General features: G+C 48.8%; 1 protein-coding gene across 1 annotated transcript in view; it reads right to left on the reverse strand.

Moving 5' to 3' along the window:
* ANKHD1 (ankyrin repeat and KH domain containing 1) overlaps window positions 1-22,219 on the reverse strand; it is a 1,380,661-nt gene that overhangs the window by 108,452 nt on the left and 1,249,990 nt on the right. The window contains exon 30 of the mRNA XM_078653327.1: window positions 19,529-19,705. Coding sequence (XP_078509453.1) covers window positions 19,529-19,705 — 177 coding nt within the window. The remainder of the gene's footprint in view (window positions 1-19,528; window positions 19,706-22,219) is intronic.

Raw genomic sequence — 22,219 nt, forward strand, 5'->3', positions numbered from 1 at the left:
CCTTGGACTGAGGATGTTTAGTTGGTCGTGATCTGTTGCTATCGGCGGATAGTAGTAGAATCCAGCTCTCCTGTTCGCGGGATGCTTGGGAGAGATGAGCCCCGGCGGCACTACGCTTCCTACACCCCCGTGCGTTCTTCTATATGCTGTGTTAATGCTGCTGCCACCGGTGGGCTTAGGGGCGCCCACCTGTCCTCCAGGACACCCTGTTGTGCTCGGTAAGTGTGTTATTGTTTCCTGTTCGTATAGTGCGTGTCGGAAGTTACAAATATAGTTTCATAATCATGAAACGGAGTGACGTGGTGTTAATGTAGTTGAGACTGGGCTACTTTCAGGCAAACTTTAACTTGCTGCTTTGTGGATAGCGAGCGGCGCAGCACAAGCAAAGCCCAGGAGGGTGTGAACATCATCGTCCCTTAATATCCCAGCAAATGTAACATTCTTACGGGTTACCAGTTTAGGGAGGGGTCTACAACTTCGATCACAAACCTTATTCCGCGGAAAGGCAATAATCATCATTGCACTTTAAACCCAAAGTTCATTAAAATGCAAGACAATCTTGTCCCAAGAGCGCTGAGAGAAGCGGGGAATTACGTCCTCTTCTTACGCATAATGCATTTTAGAGCGGGTACCTACTTGCCTAAAATCAAACAAATTCGCATTTCAAGAATAAGTCTTTACCAATTCAAGGTAACGAACGCATCTTCATAGCTAGAGTTCCCGTGCTCTCCCAAGAAGCTACAGGCTCTCGAGGATTAGTGCCCAACATTTCAGATCACTGGAAAGAGGATGCGTGACAAAGGCGTAGTCCTTCCTTCGGTAGCGTCTAAAAGTGCTAAAAAGGTAGTGAAGATATTCATGTCACTATATTGTATAACACGCTGCCGCACCATCGCAAGTGTCCTTGTTTTTATTCCCATGCTCTGCCCTGCCCTAAACCATGGCCCCTACAATGTGACAGCTGGGGAGTGATATGTTTAATTCACACAGCCAATTAAAATGAGCAGGGCATCCATTAAAGGCAGACATCAGGATTACCTCTGGCTTGCATCTTGCGCCAAGTGAATTAAAAGACGCGCCACGGACCCATCAGTCATATGATGTCATAGAGACGGCATTCACCCTATCTGAGGGTTCAGAGCTCTGCCGTGGCCTGGCAGCTGCTTTTAGGGGTACGCTTCCTGCCTCGAGCTTTGTCGCCTCACACCCTCTTCTCCAGTCTTATTCCTGCTAATTGACATATTTACGTTTCTTACTTTCTACTGCACGTCAGCCTTGCCCAGAGAGGCACGGGAGCGGAATATGTATTGAGCCACATTGCTTGAAAGGTACTTTTTTCAAAGCACAGTCATTTAGTTTACTTCCTTATTTCAATTGAGATTTTTTTTTGCAATTGTTCTGCCTTTAAAATGTTTGAAAAAGTTCAAAAAGGACTTAAGATAAGCATTGCTTGGGGCATAGCCAAATGGATGCTGAGCGATTGGCCAGTGGGCAAATAAGTCAATTGGGTAAATGTTGAGACATGGGCGCAAGCCACAAGGTGCAATCTATATTTCCTCATGACATGCCTATGGCATGGCACCGGTTATGTCTTGAAAAAACTATATTCCCAATTTGGTGTTTGTGTTTGGGAGTTGTGTAGTGAAGAGTAAGCCTGTTGGAAACGTATCCAGCTGACCGGCGAATGCCCAGACATGGAAACATTTGCTCTCAGCATCTGTGTAGGAATCTGAAAGGAGAGGCTTCCAGGCCCAATAATCTTGTGTTCCAGTGCACCAGTGCAGAGTGCAGTGCTCCACTGAGCTTCAGGGTCACATACAGTGTGCTGTGCTCCACAATACTCCAGAAATGATGCTGAGTGTTGCAGCCATTTTGAGCCATGGGCAAAGTGGGCAAGTGTCCAGGGCCCCATCTTTCAAGGGGTGTCCTGGTACAATTATTGGGACAGTCAGAAATACTGTAGCAGCAACACTCCATACACATTCTTGTTCAATCTGAGAGCTGCACCTATCTCAGTATACCACTCTATGACCTCGGTCTACGCCTCTCTCTCCACCACTCTATGAGCCTGCCACTACGTTCTCTACCTCAACTCTCTTACTACCTCAACCCCTCTCTCTGAACCTCACTGCTCTGTTTCCATCTCAACTCTGTACCTCGGATCAATCACTCTCAGCCTTCTCTCTCTAATTATTACAGATCTGTACCTTTCCACTATCCCACTCTCTCGTTCTACCACTGTTCCCTCTACTTCATCTCATTTACTATCTCTTCTTATCTCTTTCTCTACAGCTACATTCTGTGCTGTAACTACCATCACCTTTCCCCTTCATCTCAGCGCCTCTTCTCTACCTCACCTTTCTCTGCCTCACCTCTCTGCCTCTTTCTCTTTAAAGTTCTCCATACTTCAGCTTTTTTTTAACTCTCCCTCACAACTCTCTCGACCAAGGTTAGTGCCCTTACATTTCTGGTGCTTGCTTACAGCAGTTCTAATATCTTAGAGTTTCTTGTTGCTCCAATAGGTGTAATTTCTATTATTTATATATGTTTCTGTTGTCTATATTGCTTGATTTTGCTCGTAGGATAGTGTCACTCATAATCTTTCATGCGTGCCCATTTAAAGTTGGTGTAATATAAAAATGCACCCATTCTACTTGCCACAGCTTGAGGGGCAGTGGCTGTGTACAATGGGACAGTGCACTTCAGCTGTATCCACGCATGTAAATTACAGGACATTTAAAGGAGCACTTCTTTAGGGACCTACCTAATCCAGTGAGATATTTCACTGAGCAGTTCAAAGTCGCTGCAGACATCACAAAATACTTCTCTATGTCTGATGTTGGTGGTTGTTAGAGGTTGCGGACTGGGGAAACGGGGCTGTGTGTTTTTCTCTGCACTGGAAGCCCCTTTATATCTAGTGCTTCACAGACCGTGCAGATGTGTGCATTAATTGCTTATCCTATAAAATACTATTTATGTATGGACAACATATTTTCAAAAGGGACATTTTTGCATTACATTTGTTTAAGATGTTTAAGGTGTTTCTAATACATTAGTTTTTAAATTTGACAAGCAGAAGCATCAATTGCTGTTCAGAGATCGAGTATTTTTGGTATTTACGAGTTTGAGCTATTGGTATTGTAAATGCAAATGCGTTTTATTTATGTTTCTTTTTTTAAAACATGGATAAAAGGCTTTGTCATTTACAATGCCAAAGTTTAAGCTATTGGCATTGTAAATGACAACGCCATTTATTTATCTGTTTTCAAAACCAACACATGGATGAAGGGTTTGTCAGTTACAATGGCAATGGCTCAAACTTTTGCAAATGCGAGACCTATTGCATTGCAAATGCTTGTTATCTTAGTGCCTAGGCCGTTTACATTCCAAGTAAGAATTTTGATTTGTCCACACTCTCGCGCCCCAACCTCGGGGTCACTCACCTCCTCAGAAGACATCAAACCGGATCAGGACATATCTCGGCGGGTCCCCAGTGGAGGGCCTACAGATGCAAGGAACCATCTCGACTGCAACATGCTTAAACGAGATAACCAGAACCCCAAATTCTTCCCAATCCAGACCCCTCGGCCCCCCCACCCTTACCCAACCCCCCAACTGATGCATCCCAGAAACACACCCCACCCCACCCCACTCCTCCGTCCAGACCCATCGCCATCCTAGTGACAGAGATACAGCTGTTCAGGTGAAGGAGGTCTGTCGCCCACCCGTTATCTTCCCCTCTACAAACCTGCCTGCGTCATCCCTCTTTGGGATAGCTGTACAAGATCAAAAACCACCAACATACAACAAAGTAACAAACAGAACAATAAAAAGCAATCCACTACTATCAAAATCGACAATTATAAAAAGAAAAGCAATGAAGACAGAAAAAGAAAAAAGGGGGGGGGGGGGGGGAAATGTGGTCAACAACTTGCGTGCTCTCGGCTACATTGTCCGTAACAGGTCGACCCCTCTGGACCTTTCCTCATGAGTTAGAGTCCTGTGGTTCCCCCTGCGAGGCCTCAGTATCCTGCGTTTGTCCCTGCTCCATGTCTTTCATTGCCGCCACCAGGGGATGCATCGAGCGTCCTTCAAAGTCTTCTCCTTCTGATGTGGTGACCTCGGGTTCATCTTCGTCTTCCGATCGTGCCTTGTCTGCTAAACAGCGAAAGCGGGAACCAGTCAGGTGGCCCGATTCAAGTGAGGTTGTGCTTTTCCGCCTCTTCCTCCGAGTTCCAGAAGTCACATACGGAGTAGCCACCACTTCTCGGCTTCCACCGCGTTGTCTCACTCTTTGTGATTTCGACGATCCTCGAGTGTTTCGCCCAGGGTGATCCCGCTCCGGCGGTCACCGCTCCCCCGTCTGCTGCCGCCCCATAGGTGGGCGCTCCTCCAACCATTGCCAAGCCTCCTCTGGGGATTGGAAAAAGTGGGCCTTCTCCTTGTAGATCACCTTCAGCTTTGCAGGGAATAACAGCATGTATTGTATTTGGTGTGTTCTCAACTTGGCTTTAACTGAATCAAAGGATCTTCGCTGTAGCTCTTGGCTGTAGTCCGGGAAGATCATTATACGCCCATTTTAATGCCGGATGTCGCCCAGTTTCCTTGCCTCCCGTAGGATCATGTCTCGGTCTAGGAAGTTTAAGAAGCGGGCAATGACTGGCCGTGGTCTCTCCCCAATCGGAGGTCTCGCCATCAGTGCTGTGTGCCCTCTCAATTATAAAACAGGTGGAGAATTTGTCCTTCGGGAATGTGTGCAACAGCCATGAGTGAAGAAACTCTGCCATATTTGGGCCCTCAAGTCCTTCCCTAAAGCCTACAAAGCGGAGGTTGTTACGTCTCGCTCTGTTTTCGCCATCGTCCACCTTCCAGAGAAGCTGCTTGTAGGAAGCTTGAAGATCCACTAGGTCTTTCCTCAAGTTCTGCACAATGTCTTCCGCCTCCCCTATTCTGGTCTCCGTGTTTGTCACTCGTTCAGCCAGGTTGCGGAGATCTTGTCCCAGGAGCGTCACCACCGTCCCCACCTCCCCAATCTTGTTCTCAAGGGCCTCGCCTGTATCACACTCATTAGAAGGGCCGTGTCGGAACTCACCCCCGTCGGTTCCGCCACCACCGGGGCCATGGCATACATGTCCAGGGTGCCCTGTTTGGGGGGCTTGGGATCTAGGGTTTTCTTGCCCATCATAGACAGCGCTACTGTTCCCTCGCCTGGCTTTCTGACCTCTGAGCCACAATTCCGCGGTATCTTCAGTGTTCTCGCCGTCATCCACCTCCCGCGTCGTCTTCAGGAAGCTTCGTCTGAGCCCCCTTGTCAGGCAGGCACCACCGGCAAGATCGCAGTACTCCTCACCTCCCAAACAGTTGGGACTTAGGCGCCAGTTCCCAGGCTTGCGTGGCTCAACCCAGCCCACGTCCGATGTCATCAACCAGGGCTGCTCCCGCGCTATCTGGCTCAGCCACTCTGATCCCCGGCGCTCACGTAGACCCTCGCCGCCATCTCCTCACTTGAGCCCCAGGGCCGAAGGCGGAGTCTCGCTACCCCCTTCCGCCTTTGTCGACGTCGCGCTACTCCCCAACAGCTCTCATCAGCCCAGTCCTGCGAGCGGGTGGTCGCATTTCAAGCCACTGCAAAGTGTATCGTTTTCCGGGTCTGGTCCGCAACGCCGGCTTCAGAAACACGGAGCCTGTGCCATTTTTAGGCCGCGCGTCGGGTCTCCAAATCCGGTGCCGTTTCTACCACAAGAGGGGAGCGCCCACAATCTAAGCAGGCACCGCTCTATTACCAGGGGATGCAGGAACCTTTAAGGAGCTGTAAGACGCCTGTATCAGGGTCCAGGGTTGCCTATAGGATCGTCTGATCTCTGCCGATAGCCGGAGCGCACGTCCTACTCGGCCATGTTGCTAGCCACGCCCCCCGAGAATAAACAAGGTTGACCAGTGACAGGGATGGATGGTGTAAGTCTGATAGGGAGCGTAATGGCTTTTTGGCGCACAAGGGAAGCCAGAAGCCAGTGTGGAGCATAAGAGGGCCAGCAGAGCACAAGTGAAAGCTGCAATTTGTACAGGTTAGCACTACAGGCTGGAAACTCTGGAAATCGAGTTGGGGCTCTGGTCCTTGATCCAGAGCCAAATCCAGTGATGGATCCATCATCACCAACACTGGCTCCGTAGAGGACATCGAGTATGGAGTTGAGGAATGGATCGGCAGGCTAGAAGTACTTACTCTTGAGGGGGCCAGAGAGTCAGACCTGAATCTGAACAGACCCACTGTTCTTCTTGGGTGCTAGCTATGAACAGCTTTGCCATCCACTCCTTAGTGTGCATGACCTCGAGCCGTGTTTCAGCCCCAAACATCATAAATAGCTGTCTAAGGGTCCACGAATAACATCTGCTTGTGCAGGAGCAGTATGGTTTCAGCCCTTACATTATCAGGAAAGACATTCTGTAAAAAGAAGAAAAAAATTAGAATTTTGGTCGAAAATGTTGAGAGGAGACCAACTCCAGGTTCGCAACAAGGGGAGCAGAAAAAAATAGGACTGATGTCTGTGTTCAGGGTGGTTTCTTACACTGCTTTGTGTGTGGCATATGAGGTGCAGTTCCTGGAGAAGAGCAAGAGCAGAGGAGTCCCTTATCGCCACATAAGAGCTATTTCAACTTTCTTGATCTAGTCTGGTGCATGTAAGAGATTCAAAAGGTGAAGAATCTGCTGGTAGACGTACCAATCAGAATGAGCTGGTGGGTTCCAAGAAACAAAGAGTTCATCTTTGGGAGCCCTTTAACTGCTGTCCCGATACCAAGAAATGGCAAGTTCAGAATTTGGCTTTGGCACACGTTTTTGCGCCTGCTTGAGGCCATTAATAGGACATTGAGGCAACCATCGAGCCTTAAAGGTACTCTTTCTTAATGCATGTTGCCTTTTCCTGACTTAACAGTAAAGTATGTGCTGCAGCATACACACTGACCGGGTCATCACTACAGTTCTCATCCCCTGTCTCAACTTGGCCAACCTCCGCTTCATGTGCGGCATCTGTTTCAAAGTTAAATTGGCCCGGGTATCCACATGGCTTGAAGAAACTGGAGGATTGTGAAATCGGAGAAGGGACTGAAACAGTAATTAGTGCTGCAATGACTGGAACTGGCAACATTGCTTCACAAGAACAAGTTACTTACCTTCGGTAACGCTCTTTCTGGTGGATACACAGACTGCAGATTTCTCACCCAAGGTGCCAGACAAACCAGGGATTTTTCCAAGCACTACTCCTACTCACTAGCAGGTGGCAGCATGCAACTATGAGTCAATTCTGTTCCGCCTTATACGTGACATTGGAGCCACATGTAAGCGTGACATCACCAATGTGCGCTGACATCAGTTTCTTTCTTGATTCGGTCCATGCAGTAGATCGTGGATCTCAACAAGTGAACAAATGTGACAGTGTGCAGATGTCTAAACTGGTAACTTCTTACAGGTGTACAAAAGGGTCATTCCACAGAATGGGGAGGGTGGTGAGGAATCTGTGGTGAGAGAGTATTTACCAAAAAGCGTGTTACTGTAGGTAAGTACCTTGTTCTTCTGATAGATACTTCAAACTGTAGATTCCCCACCTTGTCAACAGATACCAAAGAAATACCAGCCAAGGAGTTGGGGCAGTGGAATGACTCAAGCCAGACAGTCCTGCAGGATCAAACAGGAAAGGTGCGCCTACCGCTGGAACTGGCAATCAAGTCAGTAGTGCTATGTGAACTTATGAACTAACGCTCATGTTGTGGCCTGATAGATGTCCAAAACAGGTGCTGTGCATGCCAACTCCGAGGTAGCAGCCTTGGCTCTGGCACAATGAGCCCTCAGACCGTATAGAGGTTGCTTCTTTGTCAATGTGTAGCAGATCTTAAAGCGGAGGACCATCAACTTTGATATGGTACTTACCCTTCATTGCCCCAGCGAAATCCACAAAGAGCTGATTATTCATCACATGGTCCTTGGTACAATCAATGTAGAAGGTCAAGGCCCTTTTGGAGTCCAAACGGTGAAGTCTTTGGAAGGGTGAGATGGAGCAAAAAATGGCAGATGGGTGATGGATTGTCTGGCAAAAAAACGCATCACAGTCTTAGTCAAAAATGCAGCCCTTTCCCATAACACCAGTATGCCAGAGGAAAGGTGGTGTACGGCGAATGAACGGACAGAGTTTGTAGCTCACGCACGTGATGAGCTCTGATAGTTATCACTATTAGAAAGACAGTTTTGAAGATCTGTGGACACAAGGAACAGCTTTGAATCTGCTCCAACGGGGTACACATAAGTAAAGTGAAAACCAAATTAAGGTCCTACTCGGGCTTCACAAATTTTGTGTGGAAACGTATGACAGACATTTAATAACACGCTTCACACCAGGTGATTTAAACTAGAAAGGGGGTGGGGGGTAACGGGGGCACCAGTAAATGCACAAAAAGATCAAAAGGGCTGATAAATAACCTTTAACAGTGCCCACAAAAATTCTTGTTGGGCTAAAGACAGTACAAAAAGTAAAATATCTGATAACTTTGCCTGTAATTGATCTGCATGGCGGGATTCAGACCAGGCCACGAACTTATCCTAGCGTCTGGCGTAAACAGTTGTTACAGATGGATGCCTGGCTGCTAAAATGACATCCACTACCTCGGTGGAGTGGGTGTAATGGAAGTCAGTAAACTGTCACCACTCCACATGGAGGAGTAGCTCTGCCCTTCAACATAAGATCCTGACTGGAGCCCAGATGCTCATGCCCATAAGTTCTGAACACTCTCTCCTGGCCCGATCCAGAGTCATTAGGCTGATTTGGGTCTGGACACCAGAGGCACACCTCATGGGTATACTTCAGAGATTTATTTGCAACAATTTCTACAAGATTTAAATACTGTGGTTTTAGGAGGTGACATGACCTTTGTACATTGGAGCCTGAACTGCTTGAAGAAGAAAAACCCATCAATGGACAAACCCTGAGGAACCTAGCTCAGGGTTCACGTTGAAATGCATGGAAAGAAGACAACTGACATCAACAGGCAGTAGTGGCACTTATAAGTGGCTTCTGCATCACTTCTGGGGTGGAGAGAGCCGACGGGGTGTTGCACGTCACCACCAGCCAGTGTGCAGTAGCATTGCTGAGAAAAATCTCCAGATCCAGTCTGTCGCCTGGGGGTATTCACAAGGTGAGGAATATGCAATTAGTAGTATCCATCAGAAACTAGATTAGAGCAGCTTGAAAATAAGCCAAATAGAAAATCTGCACAAGTGAATTGTGGGCCTTCAGCTGGCATGCAAGGCAACCAAGAAATAATTTAAAACCAAGAGGAGGATAAGCTACCAAACTGAAGACCTCAGGCCTGTGGAACAGCATCAATGCATCAGTCTGGTTAGTAATCAGAGCACTATGGAAAATCAGTGATCTACTTCTTGGCGTTGATCTGTTTGGACTAAGGGACAGTCAATTAGAGTGTGTGTAGCAAAGAGGTTTAGTGAGAACCGACATAGAAACACACTGGAGAGCTCCTTCATTAAGGTATGTGATGCAGGGCAAGAATGAAAACATCACCATCCTTCAGAATCTGCTGAATGTGAAAGGACAACAGGGTCCCTTACTGCCCAGATAATGGAAGCCAATCTGAGAAAAGTGCCACAGCCCAAAGAAACAATCAAGCTGGCAGACAGATGGGCCAGAATCCAGAGGAGGGGGTGCTTAGACTCGTCCAAGAACTCTTTCTCCCTAATACAGTGTTACCGTCACCCATCAGCGGCCTTCTGAGAGTGGCACATGAGAGCTATAAGATGGCACTGCGGGTCATACTAGACATGCCGCAATACTCCCAGGAGATCCCTTTGTGTTTCATACTGGTCTTCGTGTGCGTTTCATACTGGTCTTCGGGTGTAAACTGGTCTGTGGGTGCGGGGGAGGAACTCTGGGATGCAGCAGCAGTGAGTACATGGTGGAACCAGTTTCAAGATGGAGAACTTAGCCTCTGTGATCAATTGACAGAAAACACAGATCTCCTGGCGGGACAATTCCTGGTGCACAGAGGCCTAACTGGAGAGCAGGAGGGACTATGGAGCATAGTGGACCAATAGCCTAATCCATACTTGTTGACACATACACTACAATGGGCGCTGGCTGACAGCTGGTTACCCAACTTACTAGGTGATTTTCATATAAAATCCAGGATCCGCTGACGACACTTTGGCGGACTTGGTAGTGGGACATTGTTCGTGAACTTGCCCAAAAAGAAAGGGACAAATATTGATGCACCTGCAAAAGTTTTCCCCTCCAACGCCCGTTTCAATACATACAGCATAACATTCTCCACAGGGCATACCTTACCCCGGTCAACCTACACAAAATTTACCTTGCAACACCACCTAACTGTGCATTATGCCATGCTCTTGAGGTGGATATGCTACACATGTTCTAGGATTGCAGATGCCGAGCCCTTTGGAGGGAGGTCACAGACTCTATTGATAGAGTAATAGGTCATACGGAACTGAACAATGCATCCAGCAGTCTGCTAGGCCTGCATAAACATCTGAAAGCAGAGGGGCCTCTACTAGCTTTACTGAGCCAACATTTTTAATGGCATGACGTAAGATCACAATGCACTGGAAGGCAAGTGCACTTCCAAACGAGATAAACTGGCAGGCGATGACTATTATATGTGGCAGGGCCGAGGCCACGGTGCTACACAGAGAGAAGGCTTAGGGATTACGAAAAAAAAGCTTTTGTGGCTATATAGGACGACCTATTGTAAGCATGTCATTGCACACCGGACAGCGACATTGCCCCAAATTAGCAAGACACATTGAACAGCTGGCTATCAAGAATACCCCTACTAGCGGGCCCTACATTCCCTCCCTTTCGGCTAATCCCAAACTCCCCAACTCGCCATTACCCCATCACACATACACAAGTCACATGAGGTGCCGCTGCACTACATACCTCGCAACGTTGTATTACCCTTCGATGCTGCAGATGGGCAGCAGGCAGACAATGTACCACCACTGCGCAACATTTATGCTTTATTCAAGGCCCATGGGTTGGTTTAGTGGTTTTTTCCTTAAAATCTGTACTGCTATCACATTATGTACGAATGTTTGTATGCATCGAGTCATGCTAGAAGATACTGAAATACTAGTGTTTACATAGCTTATTGATGATTACATCTCATGTACCATATTGCATAAATCTCAATAAAGATGGTTAAAAAAAAATAATTGGCAGATCGACGGGATGAGCCTAATGGGTTCATCCATCTCATTCTCAGTGGGCAAATCTCCCTTATACTTAGTCACCCAAACTTAAAGTCTGTATTCTATTTTTTACAGTTGCTGATACGTAACAAGAGACATGGAAAATATGAAGATTTGAGAAATGAAGCAGTATAAGGGAGAGCAACCAGTGATACAAGACGCTACCTGTCAATATTTTTATGCGCTGGTGGATATGTATTTCTATTCATGCACCGATTTAATTCCAAATGACAGATTTAATAAAAACATTTTTTAAAAGACGCTTGAAGTTCTGCAGCCTTTTATTCAGTTGAATGAGAGACTTTTTTTTACTGTTTGCCTCACGTTTTATTATGCAGGATAATTTTTTTTATTATGTTTATTTAGTTGCTAATTTCTACACCAAATTAAAAAATATTTTCAAGTAAAGTAAATGTTTTTAAGGTAAGTTTATACTTTTTTTATCATTCAGATGCATATATTTTTGAAAAAAAATAAGTTTGTTTGCTTCTGTGTTACGTTTCATTAGGATGCAAAATGCTTTTGAGGAACTGGCTTTTCTCTATCTATGTTGGCCTCTCTATTTTCCCCTTCTCTAAATCCGCTCTGATAGAGATGATTGAAAGATGAACTATGGGACAATACCCTCTTTGGAAGGGTTAACTATAGGGTGCTTCAATGTCTCCTAGAGCTGGGTTTTAAAATGGTTCAACGACCCAAAGTACTTTGCCACTGTGAACTACACTTGGCACATCTACACTTCACTTTCCTCCAGACCATTTCTTTTAATTTTACCTTACAATTTCTTCTTTTTCCCTTTCACATACCTTCCCTCACTATTAGCTTTTCTCCCTCTCCTTTTCCTCACCTCCATCTGTTACAGGTCTTTTAGTGTGGGTTGCGTGAAAACGGGGGCACATTAAAACACTCATGCTATACAAAGCACCTCTGCACCTTTCCCCTGAAGAACACCACCGAGGCATTAAAGGCCAGGCACCAGCTCTAAAGGTCAAGGCTACCAATTGTGAAATTAATTAGTATACTGATGGGTTGTTCTGTCGAAAGCTAAAGAGAAGACAGATGAAACTGCACCTGCAACACTTGTGTCATTTAAAAAAAAAAAAAAAAGTTAGACGTTTGTTTAGTATGATGAATATCTGCTTCAAATCAAAGTAACACACAATAGAAACTTTGCAAAGGGGAACTGCCTGCAGTGGGATCTATTAATTTCTGAAATGTCCTGCAATTAGGAGCCCTTTTGAAGATGCTAAGTAAAACCCAAATATGCCGAGTGGATCAAGCAAAAACCTGGTACACCACAAGCAAAGAGCATGTGTGCTCCAACCGGACCCTAAAATCGGCAATGACTTCAGGACTGATAGAAGTAATAAACGAATAGATCACAAACCATTTTAACCAGGTGCAGACCGAATGGCTTTGAGAAAGCTTGGTTTTGTCCCCAGAAGGAAGCAATGTGTATGCAGTCACCGAGGCCACGCTGACATTGCTTTTGCTTTAAGATAAACAACTCTTGTGGGCACACATGGGTGTGGAGGCAGAGCAGCCATGTTTGAATGGTCGGAAAACCTTTCTAATGTGGCTGCTTGCTAAAATAGTGAAGAATGATCAGCGAGACAAGTGACTGAGTGTTGGGGGAGAAGGCTGGGTTTGGTGGGTGGGGATTTTTGGGAGAGGGAGAATGGGAGTGTGGGGTTGGGTCAGGGTGTGTACTTGTGAAGTGGTGGTGGTTGGGAAAACAAGGAGTACAGAAAACAAGATGGGCGAGCTAAGGAAAGAGGATAGTCCCTTATGTGCTGCAGTACAAGGTCCTGATACGAGCTGTGAAAGACCAACTCATCCACTCAAAAAAATCAGCGGGACTGAAGAACAAGTTACTTACCTTCGGTAACGATATATCTGTAAGAAACAGTAGTTAGTATTAGATTCCTTACCTTAGAATATCCCCAGGCGTCAGTCTGGATCCGGAAACTTTTGCGTAGCAGTACCCCTGCGCGTCGGTAGGCGTCGTCTGCAGGCGTCTCCTGCGGCTCCGCGTCGTCGGCGTCGTGCGCCGTGATGACGTCGCTGGAGTATATAGACGCCGCCTCCGCGCGCTGACGTCAGTTCTTTGCACACAGCTTTTCCGCGCCAGAACACGCAGAGCCATGTGAGAACCAACACTGGTGCCATTTGAAACTAGGGCCCTGAAAGGGATGTCCTTAACCCTAGGTATCAGTTCGCAGAACGGGGAGGATGGGTGGGGTGGTAAGGAATCTAATACTAACTACTGTTTCTTACAGATATATCGTTACCGAAGGTAAGTAACTTGTTCATCTGAAAGAAACAGGTTAGTATTAGATTCCTTACCTTAGAATAGATACCCCAGCAATACCAACCCCGGTGGTGGGTCTGCGAACCAATACAACCTACACCAGAAAGTCCTGGAGGACCGAACGGCCAAAGAAGCCATCCCTCCGGACTTGACTGTCCAGGCAGTAGTGCCTCGCAAAGGTGTGCAGCGAGGCCCACGTAGCCGCCTGGCAAATGTCCTGCAAAGGGACTCCCCGGCCCAGGGCAGTAGTAGCCGCCGTAGCCCGAGTGGAATGGGCCCGCAGCCCAACAGGAGGCTCCTTCCGAGCCAAAGAGTAGCATGCTTTGATGCACAGGACGACCCACCGAGAGATGGTTCGTTTCTGTACCGCCCTTCCCTTCTTCTCACCCACGTAGCCAACAAACAGTTGGTCATCCACCCGGAACTGGCGTGTGCGATCCATGTAAAATGAAAGCGCACGTTTTGGGTCCAGACGATGGAGCCGCTCTTCATCCTTTGAAGGATGCGGAGGCGGGAAGAAGGAGGGCAAGGTGATGGACTGCCCAATGTGAAAAGCAGAGACTACCTTGGGCAGGAAAGAAGGTCTAGTCCTAAGAACCACCTTGTCAGGATGAACAGACAAGAAAGGAGGTTGAACAGAAAGGGCCTGGAGCTCACTCACTCTCCTGGCAGAGGTGATGGCAACCAGGAAGGCCGTCTTTAAAGTGAGAAGACGGAGAGGACAGGAATGAAGAGGCTCAAAGGGAGCACACATCAGGAAAGTCAGAACCAGGTTCAAGTCCCACTGAGGCATCACGAACGGAGCAGGTGGATACATGTGCGTGATGCCTTTTAAGAATCGCAATACAATAGGGGACTTGAATAAAGATGGCTGATCAGGTAGCCTTAAGAAGGCGGAAAGGGCAGAAAGATAGCCCTTGATAGTGCCCAGAGCAGAGCCCTGCTGGGCAAGGGAAAGAAGGAAGAGGAGAACCTCAGACAGAGGGGCAGAAAGGGGGTCCACAGCCTTTGCTGTGCACCATGCCACAAATCTGTTCCACCGGCAGGCGTATACCGACTTTGTGGAGGGACGCCTGGCTGCCAGAATAACATCACAGACTTCAGGAGGCAAGTCAAATGGCCTCAACTGTCGCCGCTCAATCTCCAAGCATGGAGGTGGAGACTGGACAGGTTCGGGTGGAGGACCGTCCCCTGCTGCTGCGACAGAAGGTCCTCCTGAAGGGGCAGGCGGATCGAGGGACCGACTGTCATGCTGAGTAGCTCGGGATACCAGTACCTTCGAGCCCAGTCCGGAGCCACAAGGATAACTTGGGCCCGGTCGCGCCTGATCTTCTTCAGCACTCTGGGCAGAAGTGGTATAGGCGGAAAGGCGTACAACAGACCGCAACTCCACTCGCGCCGAAAGGCGTCGCCGAGCGAGTGCCGTCTTGGAAACTCCAACGCGCAGAACTGATGACATTGCGCGTTCTCTTCTGTGGCGAATAGATCTAACCAAGGCTCTCCCCATTGCTGAAAGAGGCCTCTCGCCACGTCCGAGTTCAGACGCCATTCGTGATCCACCGAGCACCGACGGCTGAGTTCGTCCGCCCTGGCATTCAGAGAACCTGCCAGGTGTTGAACCGTCAGAGTCACGCCCTGACGTTCCAGCCATTGCCAGAGACGCAGAGCCTCCTGGCAAAGGGTCCACGACCCCACACCGCCCTGTTTGTTGCAGTACCACATGGCGGTGGTGTTGTCCGTGAACACCTGCACTACACTCCCGTTGACAAAGGGGAGGAATGCCTTCAGTGCTAGGCGAATCGCCCGTAGCTCCAACATGTTGATATGGAGCCGGGACTCCGCCGGAGACCAGATGCCTCTGATCGCCGCCTCTCCCAAGTGGCCACCCCAGCCCTGGAGGGACGCGTCCGTCACAACCACGTGCTCCGGTTGGGGAAGGGAGAGGGATCTGCCTCTGACCCAATCGCGGTCCGTAAGCCACCACTGCAACTGTCTCGCAGTGCCCTCCGAGATCAGGACATGGTCGGATAGGTTGCCCTGATGCTGGGCCCACTGAAACTTCAGGTCCCACTGCAGAGCCCGCATCCGCCACCTGGCGTGATGCACCAGTAGGATGCAGGAGGCCATCAGCCCCAGAAGCCGCAGCGTCAACCTGACCGAAACCCGGGATAACGGCTGAAAGATGGGAATCAGAGCCTGAATATCCCGGACCCGCCGTTCCGGGGGATAAACCCGAAACTGCGCCGAGTCGAGAACCGCTCCGATGAAAAGGAGCTTTTGAGAGGGACACAGGTGTGATTTCGGCACATTGATGGAAAACCCCAGCTCGTGCAGGAGGTCTGCCGTCGTCTGAAGGTGGTGGACGACTGTCTGGGGCGAGCCCGCCTTCAACAACCAGTCGTCGAGGTAGGGGAAGACTGAAACCCCTAACCGGCGCAGATGAGCTGCGACCACCGCCATCACTTTCGTGAACACCCGTGGGGCGCTGGTAAGGCCGAATGGGAGCACGATAAACTGAAAGTGCTCGTGGCCTACCGTGAACCGCAGGTAACGCCGGTGGGCCGGCAGGACGGGGATGTGAAAATACGCATCCTGCAAGTCCAACGCTACCATCCAGTCTTGTGGGTCTAGAGCAGCCAAGACCTGAGCCAAAGTCAACATCTTGAACTTCTCCTTCCGGAGGAAGCCGTTGACGTTCCGCAGGTCCAAGATAGGACGCAGGCCTCCCTTGTCCTTCTTGGGTACCAGAAAGTAGTGGGAGTAGCAACCACACCCTACTTCTGGCCCAGGAACGCGCTCGATGGCCCCCTTGGCCAAGAGGGCCGTAACTTCCTCCTGCAGAAGTGTCAAGTGGTCCCCCGACACACGGTGGTTCTGCGGTGGCATGGCTGGAGGAGTGGACTCGAAGGGGAGGGCATAGCCCCTTCGAACGAGCTGCAGCACCCACCTGTCCGATGTTATCGCGCGCCAGCGGGAGTGGTGATGGCGAACCCTGCCACCCACTGGCGTCACGTGAGCCCGAAAGCTCGGACTAGGAAGGCTTGGATGCAGCAGCGGAGGGAGGCGTGGACTGACCACGCCGCTGGCCTCTACCGCCACCACGGCGGAAACCACGGCCGCCACCGCGCTGGGGAGCGTTCTGCGGCGCGTGGCTGGCAGCACGTGTGGGACCGCCCCTCCCTTGGCCACGAAAGGGGCGAAACGAACCCGTCTGCTGGCGCTGGGTCGAAAGACCCAAGGACTTGGCCGTAACCCTGGAGTCCTTGAAGCGCTCCAGCGCGTGGTCCGCTTTGTCACCAAACAGGCGACTGCCATCAAATGGCATGTCCATGAGTGTATTTTGGACGTCTGGCGAAAAGTTGGCAGATCTCAGCCAAGCATGGCGACGAATCGCCACCGTCGTGGACATGGCCCGTCCCAGGGAGTCGGTCGTGTCCAGACCACAACGGATCGAGTACCGCGCCGCATCCCGGCCTTCAACCAAGGCCCGGGTGAGCTTGTCCCGCACTTCCTGGGGGCATTGCGGCAAACACTCTTCGACCGTATCCCACAGGGAGTGGGTGTAGCGGCCCAAGAGGCACGCGGTATTACAAGACCGCAGTCCAGCGCTCAAAGAGGAAAAGACCTTTTTACCAAACTGGTCATACCGCTTTGATTCCCGATCGGGCGGAGCCGACGGAAATGCGGACTGCGAAGTGGAGGCCTGGATCACCAGACTCTCCGGGGAGGGATGGGTGGATAAAAAGGCAGGGTCGTCCGAGCATGGACGGTGACGCCTTGCCACATTCCGGTCAACCGGTGCACCGGAAGCGGGCCTGGACCAGGTGCCCAAAAGGACATCCGTCAGGGCCTCATTAAACGGCAGCAGGGGCTCCTGGGGGCATGACTGCGGTTTAAATACTTCGGTCAGAATGTTCGGTTTGACCTTCGCGACGGGGAGCTCAAGGTGTAAGGCCTTGGCAGCCCTCATCAGGACCACTGAATAGGCAGCACCTGCCTCAGACGCCACAGGGGACGGGGAGACAAACCCAGGGTTGGGCGACTCGTCCAGGCCACTGGCATCACCCAGATCACCTACCCAGTCCACATCATACTGGCAGGCACGGGATAAAGGGTCCTCAGACCCCTCCCAACCCTCTCCATACTCTTCCTCATCATACCCATATTCTGGGTCGACGATATAGACATCGGGGTCAACGGGCCCCATCGGCCGACGCCGGTCCGACTCCGTGTCCGGAGCCGGGGAGGGAATGGGGGTGGCGCCGCGCGGCGTCGGTGCCGGGGACCCGACGCCGGCCGGAGCCGACGGCGGAGTCGCTGCACCACGCGGAGGCGGTACCACGGGTTGGCCCAAAGGAACCGACGCCGGAGAGGCCGGGAGACCAGCCGGCGACGAACCTGAGGGACCCAGCGGCGCCGGGACCGGAGCCACCGGCGGCGTCGGGGCAGAAGCACCCGAACCGCTCGGGCCCCCAGACGGGACCGACGGCCCCGCAGGCGCCGTAGGCCCCGCCGGAGGAGACCTCGCCCTCATAGCAATGAGGAAGGCCTCGATCTCCTCACGCGACGCGCCTTCCCCAGGGACCGACGGGTATGGGGTAGACGGCGTCGGTGACCCACGCGGGCCCGCGGGGGTGGGGCCACCCGAGCCCCCGGCCGCATCACGCGGGCGTCGGGGGGAGTCGGGGGTGCGATGGCGACGCCCCGACTTCTTGTGCTTACCTGACGAACCGGAGGAATGGTGGCGACTCCCGGAGCGCCCATGGCGGCTCCGCGATCGTTCCCTCGACCGCTCCCTCGACCTCCGACCGGACCGGGACCGCTCTCGACGCGGGGCCGACACTCGGAGCTCGAGAAGCTTGCGGGACCGCTCCCGCCTAGCTTTTCCAGTCAAGGCCCGACAGTCGACGCAGGACTCCACGTCGTGGTCCGCGCCCAGACACCGGAGGCAGAGTCGATGGTGGTCGGTGACCGACATCATGCGGTCGCACTCGTCGCAGCTCTTAAACCCAGGCATCCTACCGGCACCATAGAAAGATTAAGTTTTACAAACACTTGGTCAAAAGACCGGAGTACTGCTCTTCGGATCTGCGCTAACTGGCGCGGAAAAAAGAAGAACTGACGTCAGCGCGCGGAGGCGGCGTCTATATACTCCAGCGACGTCATCACGGCGCACGACGCCGACGACGCGGAGCCGCAGGGGACGCCTGCAGACGACGCCTACCGACGCGCAGGGGTACTGCTACGCAAAAGTTTCCGGATCCAGACTGACGCCTGGGGATATTCTAAGGTAAGGAATCTAATACTAACCTGTTTCTTTCAGATATGCTCATTGTGCTGGCCTAACAAAAGAATAAGGAAATACGTCACAAGACAAGAAGTCCACTGATCCATGAGCAAGAGAAGGATTCAAAGCCCACACTAAGTATATATACTGGATAAAATAGAAATAGATCTATAAGAAACAGTCCGTTTTCAGTAGACAAGACCTAATATAGAAACAAACACCATTTGTTCTCCCTTGAACTGAAAGCAGAAACTGAACATATGAAGAGGCAGTACTATGAGAACAGTTACAGTTAGAACCAATTAAGGAAACTTCTCACAAAAGGGATTTTGCCAGAGAAAACACCTTATTATGTTAAAGTGCCACAACAGCTGTACATTAAGACAACAATCAAACAACCGTAGTAATTCCTGCTTGAACGTACATTTTGTGCATCATTTTGTTATTAAAGCTGTCAAATAGTACATAATACAAACTTTAACATGTTTAGAATTTAATTTAGAGAACAAACGCTATGAACCCAAATTAGAAAAATATGTTTTGTCATGATAACTAGCCAGTCTAAATAAATATTAAAATATAACAAACAGCAAACGTTTAGGTTCAAAGAGCTATCCTCTAGCACTACATCATAGAGTCTGGTAAAAGTGATGTTACATACATGAACTTGATGAATTTGTCCACGGATGTGGTGAAAAATGTTGTCTATTAAAGCCAGGAGTCCCACCAGTTGCTGGTCCTTGAAGAAACACTTGAGTTCCTTGTATGTTTGATGAAAAACTTATGGGATGTGAAGGAGGAGTAGTACAGCTTCCAGAAATATCTAAGCTGGGCAACACTAACAGTAAAATGATCATATTAATAAATTATATCTTTAAAAAAAATGCAAGTAATGAAAACAATTTACAATGTGAAAGTTAAGTATAGCTTCAACTATGGATTGCTCACTACTTGGGAATGGGTTTAATTATTAAAAAATACTTACTCATAAAACACTCCAGATTACCAAGAAATTTGAATATACACAATGAACTATCTAAGAATCTAGACCTTGTGTACACTTTCATGCTACTAAATAATCCTGCTGCTTTGTACATGATCCTCAGTTCAGACAATAGTGAACAAGGATGCATATAACACCACCTAGCCCTGAAGCAGATTCTTAATGAAAGATAATGTAGTAAAACAAATATATATATATATATTACAACAGGGTAATAACCCTTTACATCTTAAGCCTTTTTGGTTTCTAACAAAGCAGAAGCGAATAAAGAGGTAGATGCAGTGTAGCATGAAAAAGAATGCGTGCACACACACTTATTTTAGTCAATCACAGATGTAAAAAAACAAACCCTATCAGTGGACACAAATAAAGACTTTTTAACATTAAAGATAACAGAACAAGATAAAATTCCACTCAAGATTGTGAATATATTGATCCTGTTGGACGCCGAGAAGGCGTTCGACAGGGTCTCCTGGGGGTTCCTGTGGGTGGTACTCAGATGGAAGGGGTTTCCAGATGAATTTGTACATGCAGTCTCTGCTATGTATCTTTCCCCAAGAGCTCAATTGCGTATCTCAGGGCAGCAGACTAGCTTCTTTCCTATTACTAGGGGCACACGGCAGGGGTGTCCTTGCTCACCCCTGCTGTTTGCCCTATACATAGATCCGTTTCTTTCTAAAATCGTGGGTAATCAGGCTATAGTTCCAATAAGAGCTGGTGATATCTCCTATAATCTGTTAGCCTACGCAGATGATATAGTTGTTATAACATCTGATGTTTCATCTGCATTCCCTGCATTGAAGGAACTAGCAAAACAGTTCGGAGCAGTGTCGGGTTATAAACTCAATGTCTCAAAAACTCAGGTGGTTCAGACTTCTGATATGCTCATATCCGACGCTCCTGTTGTCCCGGAAGCTATGTATTTAGGGGTGTGGATAAGTCCCGCAGTGGATAGGATCCCGGACTTAAATATTCTTCCAGTGATAGAGGCAGTCAATACTAAATTGGAGAGATTCGATAATTTACACTTATCCTTGTATGGTCGCTGCAGCGTCCTTAAAATGATAGTCCTCCCGAAATTTTTATATTTGTTTAGAACTATTCCTTTGCTATTTTCTCAAAATAGCTTGATCAAGGCGGAGTGAGTGTGTAGTAGGTTTTTGTGGGGTTATAGGCGCCCACGACGAGCAGCTAAGTGGATGTGCCTTCCTCGAGATCGGGGGGCTGGGCGGTCCCCAGCCTTGTTATATACTATTGGGCAGCAATGCTACAAGTTATGGGAGTGTTGATATGTGGAGATAGGGCGAACGTACCTATATCCAACCAACCTACTATTTATGAGATAGGGATGGGTGAAGCTGCCATGGGTATATTGTTGGAGGTTCTGGAGCCTAGTTATTATAAAAGGACACGTTTCAAAGTTTTGATCGCTGCATGTACTATCTGGCGGAAAATCAGGAAGAAATTTGCCATTCCTAATTTGAATCTTTACACGCCATTTAAAAGCAGCCAAGTGTTTCCGAGCGTTTTTCAAGATTATGTTACGCTTGGCTGGCAAAGGCAGGGTGCCTATATGTTGAGTGAATTAGCAGAGGATGGGCACATTTTAGCATACAGCGATATCAGGAATAAATACAAACTATCCCAGCGTGATTTTTTCAAATGTCTGCAAATACAAAGTTTTGTGTATAAACAATTGAAGACTTCACCGGGTATACTGGATAAGATATCAATCATTGAGATGATTTGGAAAAGAAGTAGAATAGGGGTACTTTATCAATATATAGTATCAACCTTCCCGGATGATATGCCAGCCCTAAGTGCTAAGTGGGAATCTAAATTAGGAAGGCCAGGTATTGACCTAGCCCCGGTAATGGACTTTGCCAGCAATGTCATTGTCTCAGGCTCGTTAAAGACTCAAAGCTATATGGCAATATTAGATCTTTATTATACGCCAATGAAAATTGCCAAATGGGGCGCTAGGAAGGGTAATACCTGTGCTCGCTGTGATTCACGGACGGCGGATTTAACACATATGCTCTACGCTTGTCCAGCACTAGTAAGGTTTTTTGAGGACATTGAGCGCTTTATCAATTCTACACTCAAGATAAGCTGTTTATTGACTCCAGCACTAGTGATATTTGGGGTTGACGTGGGCAATAGCTTCGCCTGTACTCATTACTTTTACAAATCAGCTTTTCTATTCATCGCTATGTCTCAGGCACATCTGTGCATTACATTTCAGCGGTTATCTGCGGAAGCCCCAACTTTCGCACAATGGCGAGCAAGACTGTTAGCCCTCCATAAGTTAGAATTTTCTGTTTTTTCTTGTAAAGGGGGGAGGAGCCG

This window comes from Lissotriton helveticus, chromosome 7 (genome assembly GCF_964261635.1).
Source record: "Lissotriton helveticus chromosome 7, aLisHel1.1, whole genome shotgun sequence".
NCBI classification, from domain to species: Eukaryota; Metazoa; Chordata; class Amphibia; order Caudata; family Salamandridae; genus Lissotriton; species Lissotriton helveticus.